The sequence below is a fragment of the Anser cygnoides genome, chromosome 10 (genome assembly GCF_040182565.1).
Source record: "Anser cygnoides isolate HZ-2024a breed goose chromosome 10, Taihu_goose_T2T_genome, whole genome shotgun sequence".
Taxonomy (NCBI): Eukaryota; Metazoa; Chordata; class Aves; order Anseriformes; family Anatidae; genus Anser; species Anser cygnoides.
Window position 1 is genome coordinate 20,789,451 of NC_089882.1, and position 18,224 is coordinate 20,807,674.

Below are 18,224 nucleotides of genomic sequence, written 5' to 3' on the forward strand. Positions count from 1 at the left end.
TGTGACTACCACCCCTGTGACATTACTCTCACAAGATCAAAACTGTATGAGCAATACTGGCCTCTCATGACACCACAATTGGAGGGGTATTTGAGAATGACTTAATAGTCCATCTGCCTCTCACTGTGCATCTGAGCAGAAGAAAGGACAACACAGAATAGGGTGGACATACTGTCCCCAAAGGTCAGACCCATCCAACAGTATGGACACTCCATTCTTCTGCTCTATTTTGAACACAGAACTATAAATTTTACAAAAAATGTGTTGGAAATCTGAGTTGTGTGCCATGACCAAGGCAGAACATTCAAATAAATTGCAAGGTTTTGGGTGGTTTCTGTAATCCTTGATCCAAAATCCCTGATTTTGAGTGTTAGCAAAGCAAGCCAGAAACTTTATATCTCAAGCTCCCTACAGAACTTCAGATGTGTTGGGCCTACCCTAATACACAGCCTCTCCATATAAGCTTAAGAATCAAAAACAAATGCTTTTGAATGATACAACTTTTAGTCCCTGGTTTCTCCAGGAAAGTCAATTGCAATTCTGCTCATTTGTCTGACATTGGTGTTCCAGACTGTTGACTTTTCCTGGCTTTAGCCCCATAATTTGAGGCATCCATCCTACTTTTAGGAAAAGTAGCACCATATTCCTACACCCCAAAGCCTTCTATATCTGTTCAAACAATATCTTGGTCTGGATTCACCCTTTCCCAGACAACTTCTAACTTACCTCTTCTTATCTCTTATGCCTTAACCTTCATTTCTTATTGCCCCAGATTCTTCCCTGCTCCTTTTATTCTACTCAGTGACATTCAACAGCTGTGCTCTCCCTCTACTTCCAGTCACCAGTCAGCCTTCTTTCTCTGTCTTAGACCTTTTCATGCAATTATTTCAGCCTCTTCAAAGCTAGGATAGTGCTTTTCTCTCTCATGGGTGGTTTGATAGGTACTGTGCTTTTCTTGTGCTCTGCTAGCCATCTCTCCCCTCCTCTCTTGTTTATAATAAGCAGAGTTGATTTGTCTCTATCTTACAGCTCCCAGGTGGCGCAGTCTTAGCAATAAAGCCCAACTGTTAACGGTTATTGACATACCTCCAGATACCAGAAGTCAGATGCAATATTAGTAACTTGATGGTTCATTCTCTATGGTAGAACCTGGACCACTACATTTCACAGGAGAGAGCCCTACATTTTTTTCCTTGACTTGAAATTAATATTCTGTTTAGTCTCTGGAATATTTTTTGTAATAGTCAGCCACACAACATTTATCATTTTTAAACACGAATGTTTCTTCTTCGCAGAAGAAGCAGTTGGCCTAAGGGACAGGAAAAAAAAAAAAGTATAAAATGACAGTCTGTTCTTGCTACCTTTTATTTATTCTTATGTTTCTATTCCCTCAGAAACTGAGTTCATCCAGATGCTAAAAGCCTAGCAATAATTTTTTCTCTAGATTCTTTCATAGAGTTAAATCACAAAAATTAAATACCGATCCATTGTTAAAAAGCATCATGAAAGGAGAAGATTTACCAAATGTCTGTAGAATTCTTCATATGCATACATACACATTATGTCAGTGGTATATTGTTTTACAGCTGGTTCTCATTTTGTTCTGTGACACAGGAACAGAGTACTTAAAGATCCACCACAAAAAATACCAGCTGAGCATTTGTTTGTGTAATTTAAAGAGAGTTATTAAGAGCTTCACTTTTATAATTCTGTGGGAAATTGTGGTATAAGTGGATCCATGACTCACAAAACACTGGTGCTTATCATCTGTCAGTTGAGATTATAGCCAAATGCAACATCAGATCCCTCTAAATACCACAGCTCCTCAAAACTTTTGTGACGCATACTTAACTACACTTGGTACCATTACAGAATTCAACTGACTTCAAGGAAATAGAGTTTAAAGGGTCAAACACAGTGAAGAAAAACAGAAATACAATAAAACTACCTTTAAATCTCTTCTCCAAAAGCAACACAATGAATGCATAACAATTTACTTTGACCAAAAGTTCAATAAAGCAAAAGTAGAGCATATCAGCCAAAGAACAGTACTGTAGTAACAAACTGCTAACTAGACTACCTACAAAAGAATTGTAGGTAAACCTTTCTACATGTTTTGTGGCAATACTTGTCCAGACAATTTGGATTTCATGCTTCAAATGGTACTAAACAAACCAGACAGGTGGTGGAAAAGGGGAAAAGTCAAGTTACCATGAACTATATATAGCAATCATAATTCCCTTTTTCCCCAATTAAATTAAAACAGTTAACAATTAAAACAGTTCTTCATGTTTTCAAAGACCAAATCAAGTGAAAGCATATTAAGCCTAAGTGTAAAGCACTCAAATGTGATTGAAGTTGTTCTCTGTATTATTGAGTATTTAGTAAACGAGGAGGAAATAATGATATGAAATAATGATGTGAAAAACCCTTAGCAATTATCAGAACAGAAGTGAAGAAGGGTGGGAAACTTACATATTTCAGTAGTGGAAATCATACATGACTTTAATGAAATCATAACTAAGGTTTATCATCGTAGATGGTCAGGTAAAGGCACTTTTGCATCACTTAGCCATGGTCAAATGGACCAGCCCCATTGTTTTGGAGTCCCTTGCCACAGACCTAGCATCAATGGCTCCAGTCCACAAGCTGTCAAGATTACACCAGTTAGGGCTGTGTCCATAGCATTCCTCTCAGTCTTAATCTGGTCCCTATGGCATCATTACAGCCATCCATACATCCAGTCTTGATTCTGCTTCAAGTTCAATAGGGGACGTTTCAGGTTGTGGAGTGAAAATATGGCTTAAAGCATCTTTTCTTCACTACTCAACAGTGCTGAGGTTACATCAGTGCAGCTGAGCATCTGGAACTAAACACTTGCTAAAAGTTTTCAGGACTTTTTTTTTTTCTTTTTTTTTTTTTTCTCTGAATTGATCACACTTATCTTCCTGAAAGACACCTTATATGGTACATGTTAAGGAATGCCTTTGAGAAGTCTGCAATAGAGTTCAGATGTGGTTTGTGAGAATTATAATCTCTCTTCAGAAATCGTGTGGAGAAATAGCGAACTTAAACATTTTAATTGTTCTGTAAGTACACACATACAAATAAATGTCACAAAATAACCTTATTACCAGGAAAAGTTACCTTACACATAGCATGTCATGTGGACCTTCCCTTTTCAATATATTCTCCCACAACAAAGAATAAGAACTTTACGCTTTAAAATTTAGCTACCTTTCTGAGACTTCCGTAGAAAGGTCAACATTCCCCCACAATTGCTACTGACCCTTGTAATTAGGTTAATGGAAAAATGGAGAGAAAACTATTGCTCCTGCCTAGTATACTTTTAATATATTACAGATGTTTCTGTTATTTTATTAACTGGAAACACTTCATGATTTGTATCCTTAGCCCATTCTCAAAACAGCGTTTAGGTTTCAGAAAAGAGCTATCTTCTCAACCCTGGTAACAGTCCTAGGGTCTGAGGAGGAGAAAAAATATATATATATTTCTTACAGATAAAATAAAAGATGGTATACTCGAGCGTGAACTAAGCTGCTTAGATTGTATTAGTAAACTAGCAAAGAGTGAAAACTGGAGGAGAAACAGAAGTCTAGCTCTATAAGAGATCAGAGATGTAGACATCTTGACTTTAAAGTAATGGGACCTAAATCTGTAATGGTGTGGATTTGAAATGAGAAGCTGAAGCCTCACTTCCTTGACATTTGCACTGATAAGATGTTACAGGCTATTCAATCCATTTATCACTGACAACAGTTTATTGCTAACACTTGCACTTAATCATAGTAGTTTTTAAAATTTTCTTAAATGACTAAATGGGAAACAAAAATTTCACAGCATTGTCATACTTCATAATACTGTGATGCCTGTTAAAATTCTTCATGTTTTAGATGTTCTACTGTAAGCTGCCAGATATGAAAAAGATGTAAAAACTGCCTTAAATATTAATGTTAAGATCAGAGTAACTTAAGAGATAAGGAAAATATAAAACCACTGGCTGTTTTTGTAATATTTCCCCATTTTCAGGAGGACTTCCATATCCGGAAACTGGAAGACAAACACGGGCTCTGCGATGTTGGAACAAATTGCTATGTCAGATAAGTAAGTCCAGTCTCATGTAAAAGGTAATTAAAAATACATATTTTTAAAAAAATTTTTTTTTTTTAATCACATTGGTGACATGCAATTCACAGTAAATGAAGATCCCCCATTCATTTTGGAAAAAAACTTGGAATTAGATGAAAGAACATGAGCCAAGAATTTCCAGAGGAGTTGTCTCAGAATTAAGCATCCAAATTAAGTACTTAATGGTCTTACCCCATGTCACAGTGTTTTAAATTTTTCTCCTACATCATCTATTGTAACAAAGCAATCTGGTCTAAACATTGTCTATTTAAATTGTATTTCTCTTTTCTATAAATCATTTGTCATTTCTGAAATGTCCTTTCAACTGCACTGTGAGTCTTTTTGCCCAGATGCTGAGATATTCCAAAGCTTATTTCCTTCGTATCATCATTCCAGCTCTGTACTTTGGTATACTATGCTTTTCTTTTCTCTCTCATCCTTGTGCTGGTTACCTCTTAGTAATTCAGTCTATCACAGTATCCATGCAGTACCATTTTGAAGCTCCTGTCTACTACCCTTCAATAGTGCTCATTTGCTCCAATAACAACATATAGGCCTCTTTTACATGCAAAGTAAAGCTGTGATGCTTTTTTATGGCTCTGAATTTTATTTTGTTCAGCTTCTCCAAAGTTTGCTACCAGTGGAAGCTGAAAAAAATCTGTACAGTAAAAACATAATCTAAAATTCAAGAGTTTTTTTTTTTGGGGTTTTGTTTGTTTGTTGTTGTTTTGCTTTGATTTTTTTTTTTTTTTGGTTGATTGGTTGGTTTTAAGTCTGGAACCTACAATAACTTATTCCCTCTTATGAGCTGAGAGAGACACAGGAGTTGAACCATTGCCTGCCCTAAGAAAGGTGCAAATAAATAAGATGGGAATTACAACTCCCTGCTGTCCAACCCCTGTCTAGACTGTGTCCTCACTCATCTCCCCTCTGGGGATGGAGTGGAGCCACATTATTTTCTCTTTCTCATTCCCCTCCCACCTTCCTTTAGAAAGTGAGGTTATGCATTCACTGAGAGGGAAAAGAAAGTGTGCTTTAGTGAGCATAATTACAGTCCACGAACTACTTCTCTGTAAAAACGCAGGCACTTTAGTTTGCCCATAAGGAAAACTAAACAGCAAGCATAGGCAATGAGTATAAAATGTTAACCTTGCCTAGCCATCTCACTCTAAATGCTCTGTTGCTTTGCTGCTGCTTCCACTTTTGAATATAACACAATTAAAGTATAGCAGGTATTTTCCCATTAAAAATAAAAAATAAAAAATACTAGCCAACAAAACAGAACTTCTTTTATGCTGATGAAGACAAAAGCATAGAAAAAAATGTATGTGTCCTTGTAACAGAAAGGGATACGTATCTCATGCCATGCTTTTAGTTTGATTACACACAAAGCAGATAAAGGAAGAAAAGGGAAATTTGAAATTTTCTGAAGAGTTGAAGTACTTTAAAGGCATACCAAAAGCAATCAAATCTAATGAATGTGCATTTCAGGGCACTTATGATACATCTCATGATTTAGAAAAAAGTGTTTTGAAAGCGCTGCCTGAGTCAACATTGTTGACTGAATACAAATGTTAGTCTAGAAATTTGGAAAAGAAAGAGGAATGTGGAGCAGTAAGGGATGATGATGAGGCACAGAACGAGAAAATTTCAATGATACATATTCATATTGACCCCTCCATTTCAGAGGCATTGCTCCCCAGATAGGACCAGAACAATATTTACCTATTGTAGTCACACACACCTCATGTTTCATGTCAGACACCCTAGGAACAGTATTTTGTTTTCTGTCAGTTCTGAGGATGCTGCACTTTTTACTGGCTCTGGGAAAACAGAACCATGGCCTCTTGTCCAACCTACTGTGCAAGCCTTGGGTTTACAACACTACAGGAGAGTCCACCCAAGACCTCTCTTCCCAGACGTAACTGTCTTTCTCCAGGTGTGCTTGTTGGCAGAATATAGACTACTAAACATGCTCTTAATTAAATCTGATTAATTTTTCAGCCTTTTAAATAAAATACCTTTTTTTTTTTTCATAGAAAGCTCAGATAGTTATTGTTAAAGACAACTTTTGCTGTCCTCATGTCTTGCTGAGATACACATGGGTATTTTACAGAAAAAAAAGAAAAAAAAAAAAAGAAAAAAAAGGAAAAAAAAAAGATGTTTGTAAGCAAGTGCGTACAAGCAGTCCAGTCAGTCAGTGCATCTACAAATGTTGAAATTGTCAGGCATCCAAAAAAACTCTCATTTTGAACAAAACCATTTTTCTCACAGGAAAAAAAAAAATGTTGCTGAAATACTACCATCAGGGTTTTTTTCAAACAGTTGTATCATTTATTATTATTATTTTTTGTATTCTGTTTAACAGAATATTTTTTTCCATTGCACAAAAAACTATAAAGAATGTGACCTAATAAGTTTACCTGGAAAGGATGCCAGTACCAAAGATATTTTTATATGAATAAGACTCAGCAATGAGTTTCCTTTGATCTTATAGTGAAGTCAAATGCTAGGTTTATAACATCATTTTTTTGCAATGGAAAATACTATGATGTGGCATATTTATCATCATGTCTTAAAGACTGGATCAGGGAGGGAGGATCTATAAAAGGAAATAGCTCTCATTTATACCCAAATACTAGCCAACAAAAGAGAAAAAAGTTTATGATAAATGACTGCTTTAAAACAGATTTTTTTTTTTTTAATTTTTTGAGGAAAATGGCCTTCAACTGGTGGCATGACAGTGTCTGCCTTTATAACCTTTCAAGACCATATCATCACTGGTGCTCAGGCACTACTGTGTTATTAGTTAATTAAAGTTCTCAATGCTATTTTGTGTCTATAAGTCAATCCTTGCCATTTAGCAAACATACACAACTTACGTCACCTCAGAATGCTCTCAACGAAGTATTACAGCTCCCTATATATGTCACTAACAGTTCTGTGCTTGATCACAGGAATTGCCTCACTCTTTTTCGAGAAAGTCCCACTTCATTTCCTTGTTAGTCAGATAATCTCTCTATTCATAGGATGGATAAAGCTCTTCATGCAAGAAAAATAAATCACATTACTGCGTGTAGAATGGGTAAACTGTCCATTCCTCAGTTCATATTTCTTACCATGAGGTTAGAAATGAAACGCAGGAGTTCAGTGCTGTATGAAGCACTCGCTTTGTTGTAGGAGCTGTAACCATTTTTCAGAGTTCTTTAAATTTCTGTTAAATTTTACTGTAGTTGCCTATAAACCTACATGAAGCATATTATGGTTTTCTGCATGCTACATAACTTTTACTTAGTGTCATGTGACTGTTTCTTTTTTTGTCTTTAGGTTTGTTTTGTCTTGGTTTTTCTTTTGCCCTGTTCAGTGAAGTATATATAAAGCTCATTGCTACTTTGAACTACAGTTTAGTCAGTAATTTAAGACAGAGACTCTCATTTTAGTTTTCCTGATAAAAGAATAAAACCCATACATAATTAAATACACTATCAAGTGTGGTAGGCAAGAGGATTGTCACACCTGAATCAGCGCACAGACGTGCCAGTTTGAATTTCACGGGAAACAGGGCCCCCACCCCCTACTGTCTAAAACTCCTTGGCATCACTGTAGCTACAAAAACTGGTCAGATGATAAATCCCCCTTCTGGGGAGTTCTCCTATAGTGCACAGCCGCAACTAGCAAGCTGTACTAGGATGAGGTGGTAGAAGTGTAGGATGGGATACCACTAAATGGTATTTGCGTTCCATCATATCTTCAGGTTACTCAGTTTAGAGCAGACACATGTTTGGACCAATGTAAGCTGGGAGGCAGCCAGCATAACACTAGGTCAGGATACAGAGCCACAGCTTTTTTGAATTCTGCTGGGAAAAGCAAAGTAATCATCCCAGAGTCTCTATGCTACTATTCTGAGAAAAACAAATTCAGTAAAACTGACAATATAGTGAAAATTCTGAGTTTCAAGCAGTCCTTATATAAAGTGCAGTACCAGATTAAGCCTGTAAAAACAAGAGCATGATGAGATACTCACAGAAAAATGTTTTTATAAAACAGGTACAAGCTTTGGGTTGACACCTGTTCTGAAATATTTGGTGGTTTGGACATCTGTGCTGTTAAAGCTGTACATGGAAAAGATGGAAAAGATTATATTTTTGAGGTAAGCAATCCCACCCTTTTCAATATGTGCTTTATATATTACAAATATGGAAATAAAGAACATTTGTGATAGTTAGGCATTGGCCTATTTGTGTTTCAGGAAAGACTGCATTTTTGAGCAATGTTTAAATCATAATACAAAGCCACATGTCCAAGTTAGTGGCAACACTTGCTGGAAAATGTAACCATATCATATGGTAATGTTTTTTAGTGTTTCAGGAAATGTACACAAACTGCAAAACAAAACCAAATGTAGATGTCATGTTTTCCTAGCCCTTATGATTTCTTTCCTAAGCAGGCTTACCAGTTTTTCCTGGAAGGCTTATAGATAGCATTATCCCAAGGGAAAAATTATATCTTTACATGGAAAGGGAAATTAAGAACAAAGTGTTAAATTTTTTTTTTGCTAGCCTAAACGTTACCTTTAGGATCTGACTCCTCATGAACTACCAATACTAGAAGATGTTGCTATGGATCATTTTGAAAAGTTTTTTCATTTACCTTAAGTTTATTATGGATAAATGTAAACTTTGTTTACCCATAAAACAAGCTACCATCACTTGCCTATCACACAGTCTGGAAGTTTATGTTTGCTAAAGCAAAAATAAGAACATTTTTTCTAAACCGTGACAGTAATCTGGGATCCAGAAGGAGGTTATAGATGGATTTCCTTCTGTAGTTATCTATATCCATTTATAACAGAAAAGCTCTGCAAAAATAAAAATCTTTGCTTGGCCACAGTGTTAAACTTTTGTAATTTCACAAATTCATTTATCATTATTGTAAGTGCTAAGAATTCCCAAATCAATCAATAACACTTTAAAAGGCTGAGCAGCTTGTAGAATTAAACCTCCAGCAAATCAAACATAATTAGTCACTACCTCCTGAGATACCAAGGAAGATTTCAAGAAATCCTGTTTCATTAGCCTGTCTGGCCAAGTCAGAACTTATTGTGTCTTACTGAATCTTAACTCCCTGTAATATAAAATTTAGGATTCCACAATAAACCTCCTCTGTTGCTCCTTAGTATAGTGCAGTCCATCCCACCAAAAGGTCCTGTTAAGTCTGTAATGCTTGCCCCAGTGAAACCTGAGATTTGAAAAAGTGGAAAAAATATATTCTCCTCTTTCTGAGAATAGACTGCTCTGACTTCTGGTGAGACAAAATAGAGGAAAATCCTGAACAAAAAATTTGTCAGGTGTGCCGCTTCACTCTTTGCCTGTAGGCACAGGTGTATCTCAGACATAGTCTGCTTACTGGGAAGGTATTTATTTCTGCTTACAATTAAAATCCTCTCCAGTACTTGGGCTTTGACAGCCTCCTATATGCCATTCAAAGCTTTGTAGGATACTCTGCAGTTCTTATGGCCCCTAAAAGACTCAGAGGATCCCAATTTAGGCACTTCCCAATATGTCTAAATTCATTACACTGGGGGTAGCTCGTACTGATTTGGCTGGCTTTAAGCCACTACATTTTTATACTACAACTTTAACTATAAAATAAAAATAAATAAATAAAAATAGATTATTTTAAGACATAAGATCCTAGTTACCTCATAGGGTAATACTTAAAAACTGAAAAATCACTGGCAAAAAGATACAAAGCTAGACTAGGAGACCATTTAACGAGTATATCCTTGTAAGAACCAGAGGTTTCATACAGTAAAAAAAACCTTTCTTATTTCCTACAGACTGTAGCTAAAACTAATCTGAAAGTGGTTGGCTTCAACCTGCTCTACTTAGTATCTCCAAATGATCTCTTTTATTCCCTGCTCCCATTTCTTCCTGCTGTTTTCTGCTTCCACTGGAAGTTAAGGATGCATTTTTTATTTTATTATTTGACACTTCTCTTGTGTTCCTCATTTAGCAAATTCCTATCAGACTAAACACACCACTTCTATTCACTGAACTCCAGTTTCAACATTTTTGATACTGCATTGTTTTGAAATTTGTGAGCAAATCCAGCCATTGCCATCGACTTCCATTGAAGTCAGTGTACACAAAGTAACCAGGCCTGGTTGCTCTATTGGGTATGAGGAGAAGGGGGAGCAGTTTTTCCACAATGAAATAGCCAATGAAAACTACAGAATGGAACAACAGAGTACTTCAATTCCTGCTTCTGAACAACTGCTCTAGTTTTCCATGCCAGATACGTTCATACTAAAAAAAATAATCAAAAATAATAGAGAGAGAGTTCTGACTGCAGGACACATCACGAACTGGGTTTATAGAGCATTTTAAGTACTGTACAAAATAGATGTTGCAATTTAAAAAAAAAAAAAAGGAGTGGATAGAAGCATGTTAATTCTTGTTGTCCTGCAGAATCTTCTGAATTGTTTGGAAGATGGTAATGTTTATCAGCAGGAATATTTAGAATCTCTATAACCCATTGAAATGTAGAATTGTTTGCAAAGTTCACATCCAGTAGGACATCTGTAAAACTTATGATCATTTGCTACTAAAAAAACAGCTTACATCAACAATTATTGCACTATAATTGTAACAGTTATTGCACTATAATTCTGTTATATAATGAAGAGCAGAAAAATGTCTGTCCCCATACAGGAAAAATTTCTATCTTTTGTGTACTTTCAACATGGGAAAATAAATGAGTCATTAAAGCTAGCTCGTACACGCTGCAGACAAGAACCAGTAGCTGAACAGGACAATTGGTCTGTAAATGCTATGTTTACTTCCCAGTTGCAGTACCACACTGAAACCCCTGCTCTCAAGTTTTCAAGTTTTCCTGGTGACTGGTACATCTATTACAAAACTAAAGGTTTCTGTGTTACTTACACTTTCATTCTGGACATGCGATCAGACAGGAAACATACAAACTTCCTAATATATGAAATAATGTATGCAGATATGATCATTTTGAACCAGCATAGCCACCTGCAGGAAAGCATACATACGTTTTGACCAGCTTCGGAATGAATGTGAATTAAGGTACAACAGTGCGAAAGTATCTTTCGCATGTTCAGCATTCTAGACAGAAAATACAGAAGGATTCTCTGTAGTGAATTTAGGAGAACAGCATTTTACAGGAATGAGTACTTAATGCATATTTATGTTTTGAAAAGGGTGTTCAGCTTTGGAACATGCATAATTCAAGACAATAGTTTTAAAATACCTACAGTACTTAAATATTACATGTAACACCACGTGTGCGTACAAAAATCCATTCTTAACTAATGTTACAAAGTGTAAGACATGAACTTTATATGTCTATTTATGGGAAGCTATTAATTAACTTCTTATTTTCATTCACTTTCAAATCCTATATCAATAATTTTATTATTTTGGTAATGTTGCCATTCAGCTGCTTTGTGATGGTCATTTTGTCATTCCTTGTTTTAACATTCTGTTTTCTTTCATTCCCGAAAAACATGGAGGAACAAATTGTACCAGTGGCTGATATTACAGAATCAGAACGACACTGTCTCATGAATCTAATATTCTAGCTGTACTTCTTAAAAAACAGTATACAAAAGTGATTTTTTTATCTATGATCTAGTACAATATGCTTACATTGCAGGTAAGAATGTATTGGTTCTTAATGTTAGATCCAGTCATCATTCCCCACCTCTTCAAGATGGTTAACTTATTTTTTTTTCTATTTTAGTTTCTCCTATAGTTTCTCTTCCATATATACTTGATTAAAATAATGAGAATTTTTACATGTTATTCTAAAGCTTCATGGCTGTTCAAGTTGTAGAAAGTGTGCTTGCTGTAAGTAGAGTTCCTGCCTGCTCAGGAACAATGTGGAAGGATTAGAGAGCTAAAGAGAAAAAATGAAGGCTATTTAGTGACACTGAAATACAGTTCCAGACATTTAATTTCTACATACATAAATGTTGTTAGGAAATAGAGAAATACACAGATCCAAATTACTATGAGCTTCTTGTAGATGCCTCCCTCATGAGATGTGCATGTTCCTTTGACCAGGTAGTTCTCCATGTAATAAACAAGAATAAATTGCAGTGTAAGTACACCTTATCACATTTTTAGCTTTTGGGTGCATTTTATAGGTTTGGGTCTGTTTTCTGGTGCTACTTTGTACATTTGTATCTTTGTACTTTTCAAGCCACCCTAGAGGTTTCTAGTCATTTGAAAGAGCTCAGGCCAATACTACTATTTTTTTCCCCAATAATTACAAAAAAAGATACATTTTCAGTGTGCCATTCATCTTTCCACACAGCTGTAAATGCTACTTCATGGGAATTTTGAAGGATGTCCATTTGTGCAAACTTGTTATGCAGTTGAGGGATACTATATGCATCCCCAGGATAAAAATCCAGACCAATTTTTCAGAAGACGGGAAGAATGAAATATTGAAGTCATAATATCATTCAAACATAATACAGCCTCTGTTTTTCTGAGAAGCCAGAAGTTCTCTACAGTTTCCTTAGATGAGGGCTGTAAGAAGTAACTTTGCCTTTTAAAAGAAGCAGAAGGTGTTCCCAAGAAAAAATTATTTCTCTAGAGGAACCCTGTGGGATTTGGTTGTGTTTGGGTTTTTTTGTTTGTTTTGTTTTGTTTGTTTTGTTTTGTTTTGTTTTGCCTTTTACTTTTGTCCTCCAAAGAACCATCTCCAAAACCCTACAAGGGAGAAATCAATTAAAAAATCACTTAGCTAAAAGGAAGGATTGCCAGGTTGCTCAGGAGGAAGTTCAAGTCATGACTGTGTCTAACAAGCTTAGCTATTCATATAGTTTCTATTCTTTTCACCTCAATTTGAATACTCAGCTGCCAAGCATCATCACACCAGAGACAAACTGTAGAAATAAGGATTTTATGAACACATCATTTCAACATACACTGTTGTAACTGCCTTACCAATTCTTGCTAATACAACATCAAATTAAGGTCCGTTAAGCTTTAACATCTTAAATGGGAGAAAGACTTTTAATCTTTCACTTTTTAAATTAATACTTCTGTAGTTTTTATACCAGAAGGAACACATACTTGAGCATTTCATGTTTCTGACTGCACTGAATATGTCTCATGATTCATTCTTGGAAAACCAAACCTCTGGGAAACAAAACAAAAAGCTCACATCATGATGATGAATGCAGTAAAAGAGAAGAAATGTAACAGAATCCTTTAAGGCGGCCTCACAGGCAGTTACCAAATTTTGCTCAGAATTGAATGGGTGGGTGGCTACTGCAGGTGTCTTATTTCTGCTTGCTTATTTTTAACCTAAGCTATATTAAAGTTAGTTTCTAAATAATTTATAACATAGCAAGATGGAAACAATTTGGATTTCCTAGGCAATATTTTCAGTAACTGGAAGACAATATACGAAACTAAGAAACAGAATTTATTTATTATTTTTTTTTAGGTGTTACTGTAATAGACACCATTTCGGAAGGTGCTACAATTTATCATACTACTAGAGAGGGATATTCTGGATTTCTTTTCATTCCAGATTGAAATGCAACCATAGAATTTTGTCTTCAGGCTTTGAGTCCTTCATCTGGGGATGTTTGATTCACATTCCCAGTTGTTGTTACTTTTTTTCTGCAAATGTTGTTATTCACCCACTGCAAGAGGAACTGTAAAATTTTCCTAGCAGTCACCACTGATTTCCTCCTGTACTATCCCTGCCAAATTCTCAGGTGTGGTTACATTTCCAATTACAAATCTTTCCTGCATCTGCTGTAAAGACCTCTGGGAAAGCCCCATGATTACTTCATATCCAGTCACTCCCTTACTTCTCAGAAATCGCACCATCTTTTCTTACATCCCACTCAATCTTAAATGACATCCTCAAACTATTACTTTTCCTTAATGTCAATTACTTTCCCCATACTTAGAACTCTTCAATTAAAATCTATATCAGCTTCTGTCTTTACAGTCAAAATTTTCACCACAATTGCTTACATCCAGGTCCCACAAAAACAATACAGAAGAATAACACATTCATAACATAGCAATAATACAACCCAGCTTCTCTTATTCACCAAAAGTAAAGACCAAGTAAAGGCCAAAGTAAATGTTTTTTTGGTTGGTTGTTGTGTTGGTTTTTTTGTTTGTTTGTTTTTTGTTTTTTCCCCAAGCCTCACACTCTCAAGCATGAACCTCCAAAATTCCTCTGATTTGCAATGAAATGAATTACTCTTCACTTACAGATCATCATATCTTCTCCTGAAATTCCCAGTTTGTGTTTTTGTTTTCTTTTTTTGCTTCATACAAAGTTATTCTATCATTATCTTGTCAGAATCCTTGGGCATTTCTGACTTGTAAGCTTTCTGTCCATTCCCTCTTGTATTTTAACATCCTGACACCTTTTTCTCTCACTGTGTCACACAGAATTCTTTAACTTTCCCCCTCCTTTAATCTCCACAGCTCTGTCTTTCCCAGCACCATTTGAGCTAGGTCTTCCTAAAGCTCTAGGTAAGAGATCTTTCATAATCCTTTGGTGGTAAACATGTAATGGAGAAGTATGCCTGGACAATGACAATTAGTGTAGTTTCTCCTTCAAACAGGGTGATCCCTTTGCAGTTACTGATGTCTTATAATTACAATGGCTCCCTTATTAATCCCACCCCATTTTCTTTGGTGGTCATCAGAGTTAAACAGCATTTCTCTTCTCTTTCTTGCCAGTCTCAGTCTGGCAGCCCAAATCTCAAATACTTGCCTTATCCACACTAGCAGTAAAGGACACAGACTAATTTACTGAAGGATCATATCACTGAAAGGTCAGTGTTTTATAAAAGCATTTTGTTGACTCAATCAAGCTTCTGTAGTTTTTGTTATTACTGCTAATATATACATTCGGGCTCTTCTAGGTTAACATAAAGATGTATTAAATGCATTTCAGTGTATGTTTTGTGGGTGATAAGAGAAGTTCATCCTATGGAATTGGTTATTGAAATGCATATAAATTAAAGACAAAAGCAATATGAATTAAGTGATCATAATTTGTAGTTGCCAATGTTTTCACTGCCATGTACCAAAGTAACACATTTGACTTTATAAATTACAGATGACTTTCTTCTATGAATCTACTTAGTTGGAAACTCCAATATTTTAAATAGTTAAACTAGATACTGAAAACAGACCTGGGTAACTGTATAAATGATATTTTAAAATTAGTACAGGCTGTAAATAGACTGTTTATAAACAGGATGCTTTGTGTGTGTTTAAACTGTGTAAAGCCCTCAAAAATGGGGGCAATGCCATCATGGCATTTCTGTTAGTCATTCACAAGTTTTAAAACCTTTTTTAGTGTTAGCCCAAAGATTTCTAATTCTTAAGATACATTTATATAAAACATTAGTGATTTTTGATAACTGTCATTAGCTGTTTTACTAGGAAGGAAAATAGACTGAATTGTCATAAAGAAAAACTACAAAAAAATACAACAAACCCCAACCCTATTTTTAGACTTTACTCAATCATGCTGCTGTAGTTTCTATTATTACTGCTAATATATACACTCAGGCTCTTCTAGGTTAACATAAAGATGTATTAAATGCATTTCAGCATATGTTTTATGGGTAATAAGAGAAATTCATCCTATAGAATTGTTCATTGAAATGCATACAAATTAATGACAAAAGCATTATGAATTAAGTGATCATAATTTGAATACCTATGAAAATTCACCTTGCTTTTATCTACTTCACCAAGAATATTGGAAGTGCTCGCTTACTTACGTTGCCTTCTGCCCTTGAGAACCACAGCAGCAGCAACATAGAGAAGGAAGCTAAGCCTCTTAGCAGCCACATGCAATATTGGGTAAAAATGGTATGTTTTGGACACTCTAGCCATTCCCTCTCAGCAATTCCAGTTATTAAACTGAACAGTGTCATGCAATTGAACCACTTTTAAGACTTGGTAATCTTTTACTTTACTATTTAGCAACACGTACTCTGCTCTGGTGAGGCCGCACCTCAAGTACTGTGTTCAGTTTTGGGCCCCTCACTACAAGAAGGACATCGAGGCCCTGGAATGTGTCCAGAGAAGGGCTATGAAGCTAGTGAAGGGCCTGGGACACAAGTCCTGTGAGGAGCGGCTGAGGGAACTGGGGTTGTTTAGTCTGGAGAAGAGAAGGCTCAGGGGAGACCTTATTGCTCTCTACATCTACCTGAAAGGAAGCTGTGGGGAGCTGGGGGTCGGCCTCTTCCCACAGGTAACTAGTGATAGGACTAGAGGGAATGGCCTCAAGTTGCGCCAGGGGAGGTTTAGGTTGGAAATTAGGAGACATTTCTTCTCAGAAAGAGTAGTCAGGCATTGGAATGGGTTGCCCACGGAGGTGGTGGAGTCACCATCCCTGGGGGTGTTTAAGGAAAGGTTGGACGTGGTACTTAGGGACATGGTTTAGTGGGTGACATTGGTGTTAGAGGGGTGGTTGGACCAGATGATCTTGGAGGTCTTTTCCAACCTTAATGATTCTGTGATTTCACTTTGGGACCAGTAGTTTTCTTGATAATCTGATGCATTACTTTCTCTTTTCACCACTTTGTTTACCATCTTTGTACTTCAGCAAAGCACCAGAACAGATCTTAGCTTATCATCTCTGAATACTTGGCATCTGGCTCAGTACTTGTTCAGTGTTAGGTTCAGCCTTTGACCAGCAATATTCGTTCAATTATGGCAGCCAACAAGAGGGTTTTTAACAACATCAAAACCTGTCCAAGTGACAAATGGCTGTTTTTTATCATGCATATTTGAATCTGCCTCAATATGTGAACATGACAGCTATGCTTGAAAATGCTATCTTCAAGAAGTGCGAGATTTTTTTTTAAATATATCTGAGGGCATTCAACAGAGGTTCCTCTGGATCTGAGGAAAGATCTGCCAGAACATTTCCAAGCATTAAGTCCTTCAATATCAAATCCAAGTCAGCTAAGCATTACTGAATGCCAGGACTATGAGCCAGTGCTGGCCAAGTTGATGCATGTTAACCAACCATTCTGTCAAGCCCAGCATGGCACATTCACTAATTAATCAGCCTGGACCATTACCATTGAGTCTGAAAGCTCCATGGATTGTGAGTACTCAAGTAGTTTAAGTTGTGGTTCTAAGTTCCAGGGCATTTACTAAAACTGCCATGCTTCTGCCTAGGACACAAAAGCACTATAAAGGGTGTCTAAATTCTATTAAAATGTCATTGCTGGAACTCTGATCTGCATTACCTCTGTTTAGAGGTGTCCTAATTTTGCACTTGTGTTTTTAGATACATGAGGTGACAAATTACACTGATTTACCCTACCCTGCTTCTGGCAGCTGTCACAAGCTAGCAGTCTAACAATGGTAACTCTTAATATTCTTCTGTTAAATCGTATATCTGTCATAGGTAAAAGTCGAGCAATAACCTGACATCTATTTTAATTTAGAATGTGTACAGTTATTTTCCATTCCAATATTTAATCTCTTCAGACTCAAAATTTATATTCCTTTGCTATATTAATGCAAAGTTTAAAGCAGTTCTCCCTAATAACCTTTTTTTTTTTTGTATGAAACTGTGTTCCATCCAAGCAGACAAGACTTATTTGACAACTGGCATTAAGCCATTCAAATCTCAGAAGTATAGATGTTATCTTATTTTTAAAACATTCAGACAGAGCTGAGATGGGTTTATAGATTTACTGAAGTGGTTGTGGTGTTTAGAGCAACACCTCAAAGCTTCTTTTATCCTTAGCCATAGAACTAAATTTTTCTTACATGTTGTGGTACACAACATAGCAGTATCTCCTAAAGAAAGTTATATGTGAACTTGCAGTCATAGAAGTATTTAGAAATAGAAATTCAGAGTCAAAGCTCAGTCCTCTGGATCTTAATCCTGTCTGATCCTTTAGCAGGATCTTGGATTAGGCAACTCATTTCACAGTCATTCCAAATACATTTTTTTTAATGTAAGTGGATATTAAACAAGGTGAGGTTTTCTTTCCACACTTGTGAAAGAGGGATAACTGT

At 36.1% G+C, this 18,224-nt stretch overlaps 1 protein-coding gene and 1 long non-coding RNA gene across 3 annotated transcripts in view; one reads left to right on the plus strand and one right to left on the minus strand.

The window, feature by feature from the left end:
* SYN2 (synapsin II) overlaps positions 1-18,224 on the plus strand; it is a 177,907-nt gene that overhangs the window by 133,908 nt on the left and 25,775 nt on the right. For both annotated transcript variants that reach the window (XM_048046137.2, XM_067003360.1), the window contains exons 8-9: positions 4,051-4,125; positions 8,197-8,299. In XM_048046137.2, the coding sequence (XP_047902094.1) occupies positions 4,051-4,125; positions 8,197-8,299 (178 nt within the window). The remainder of the gene's footprint in view (positions 1-4,050; positions 4,126-8,196; positions 8,300-18,224) is intronic.
* Positions 1-18,224, minus strand: part of LOC106040070 (uncharacterized) — an 84,671-nt gene that overhangs the window by 11,122 nt on the left and 55,325 nt on the right. The gene's annotated exons all lie outside the window — the stretch shown is intronic.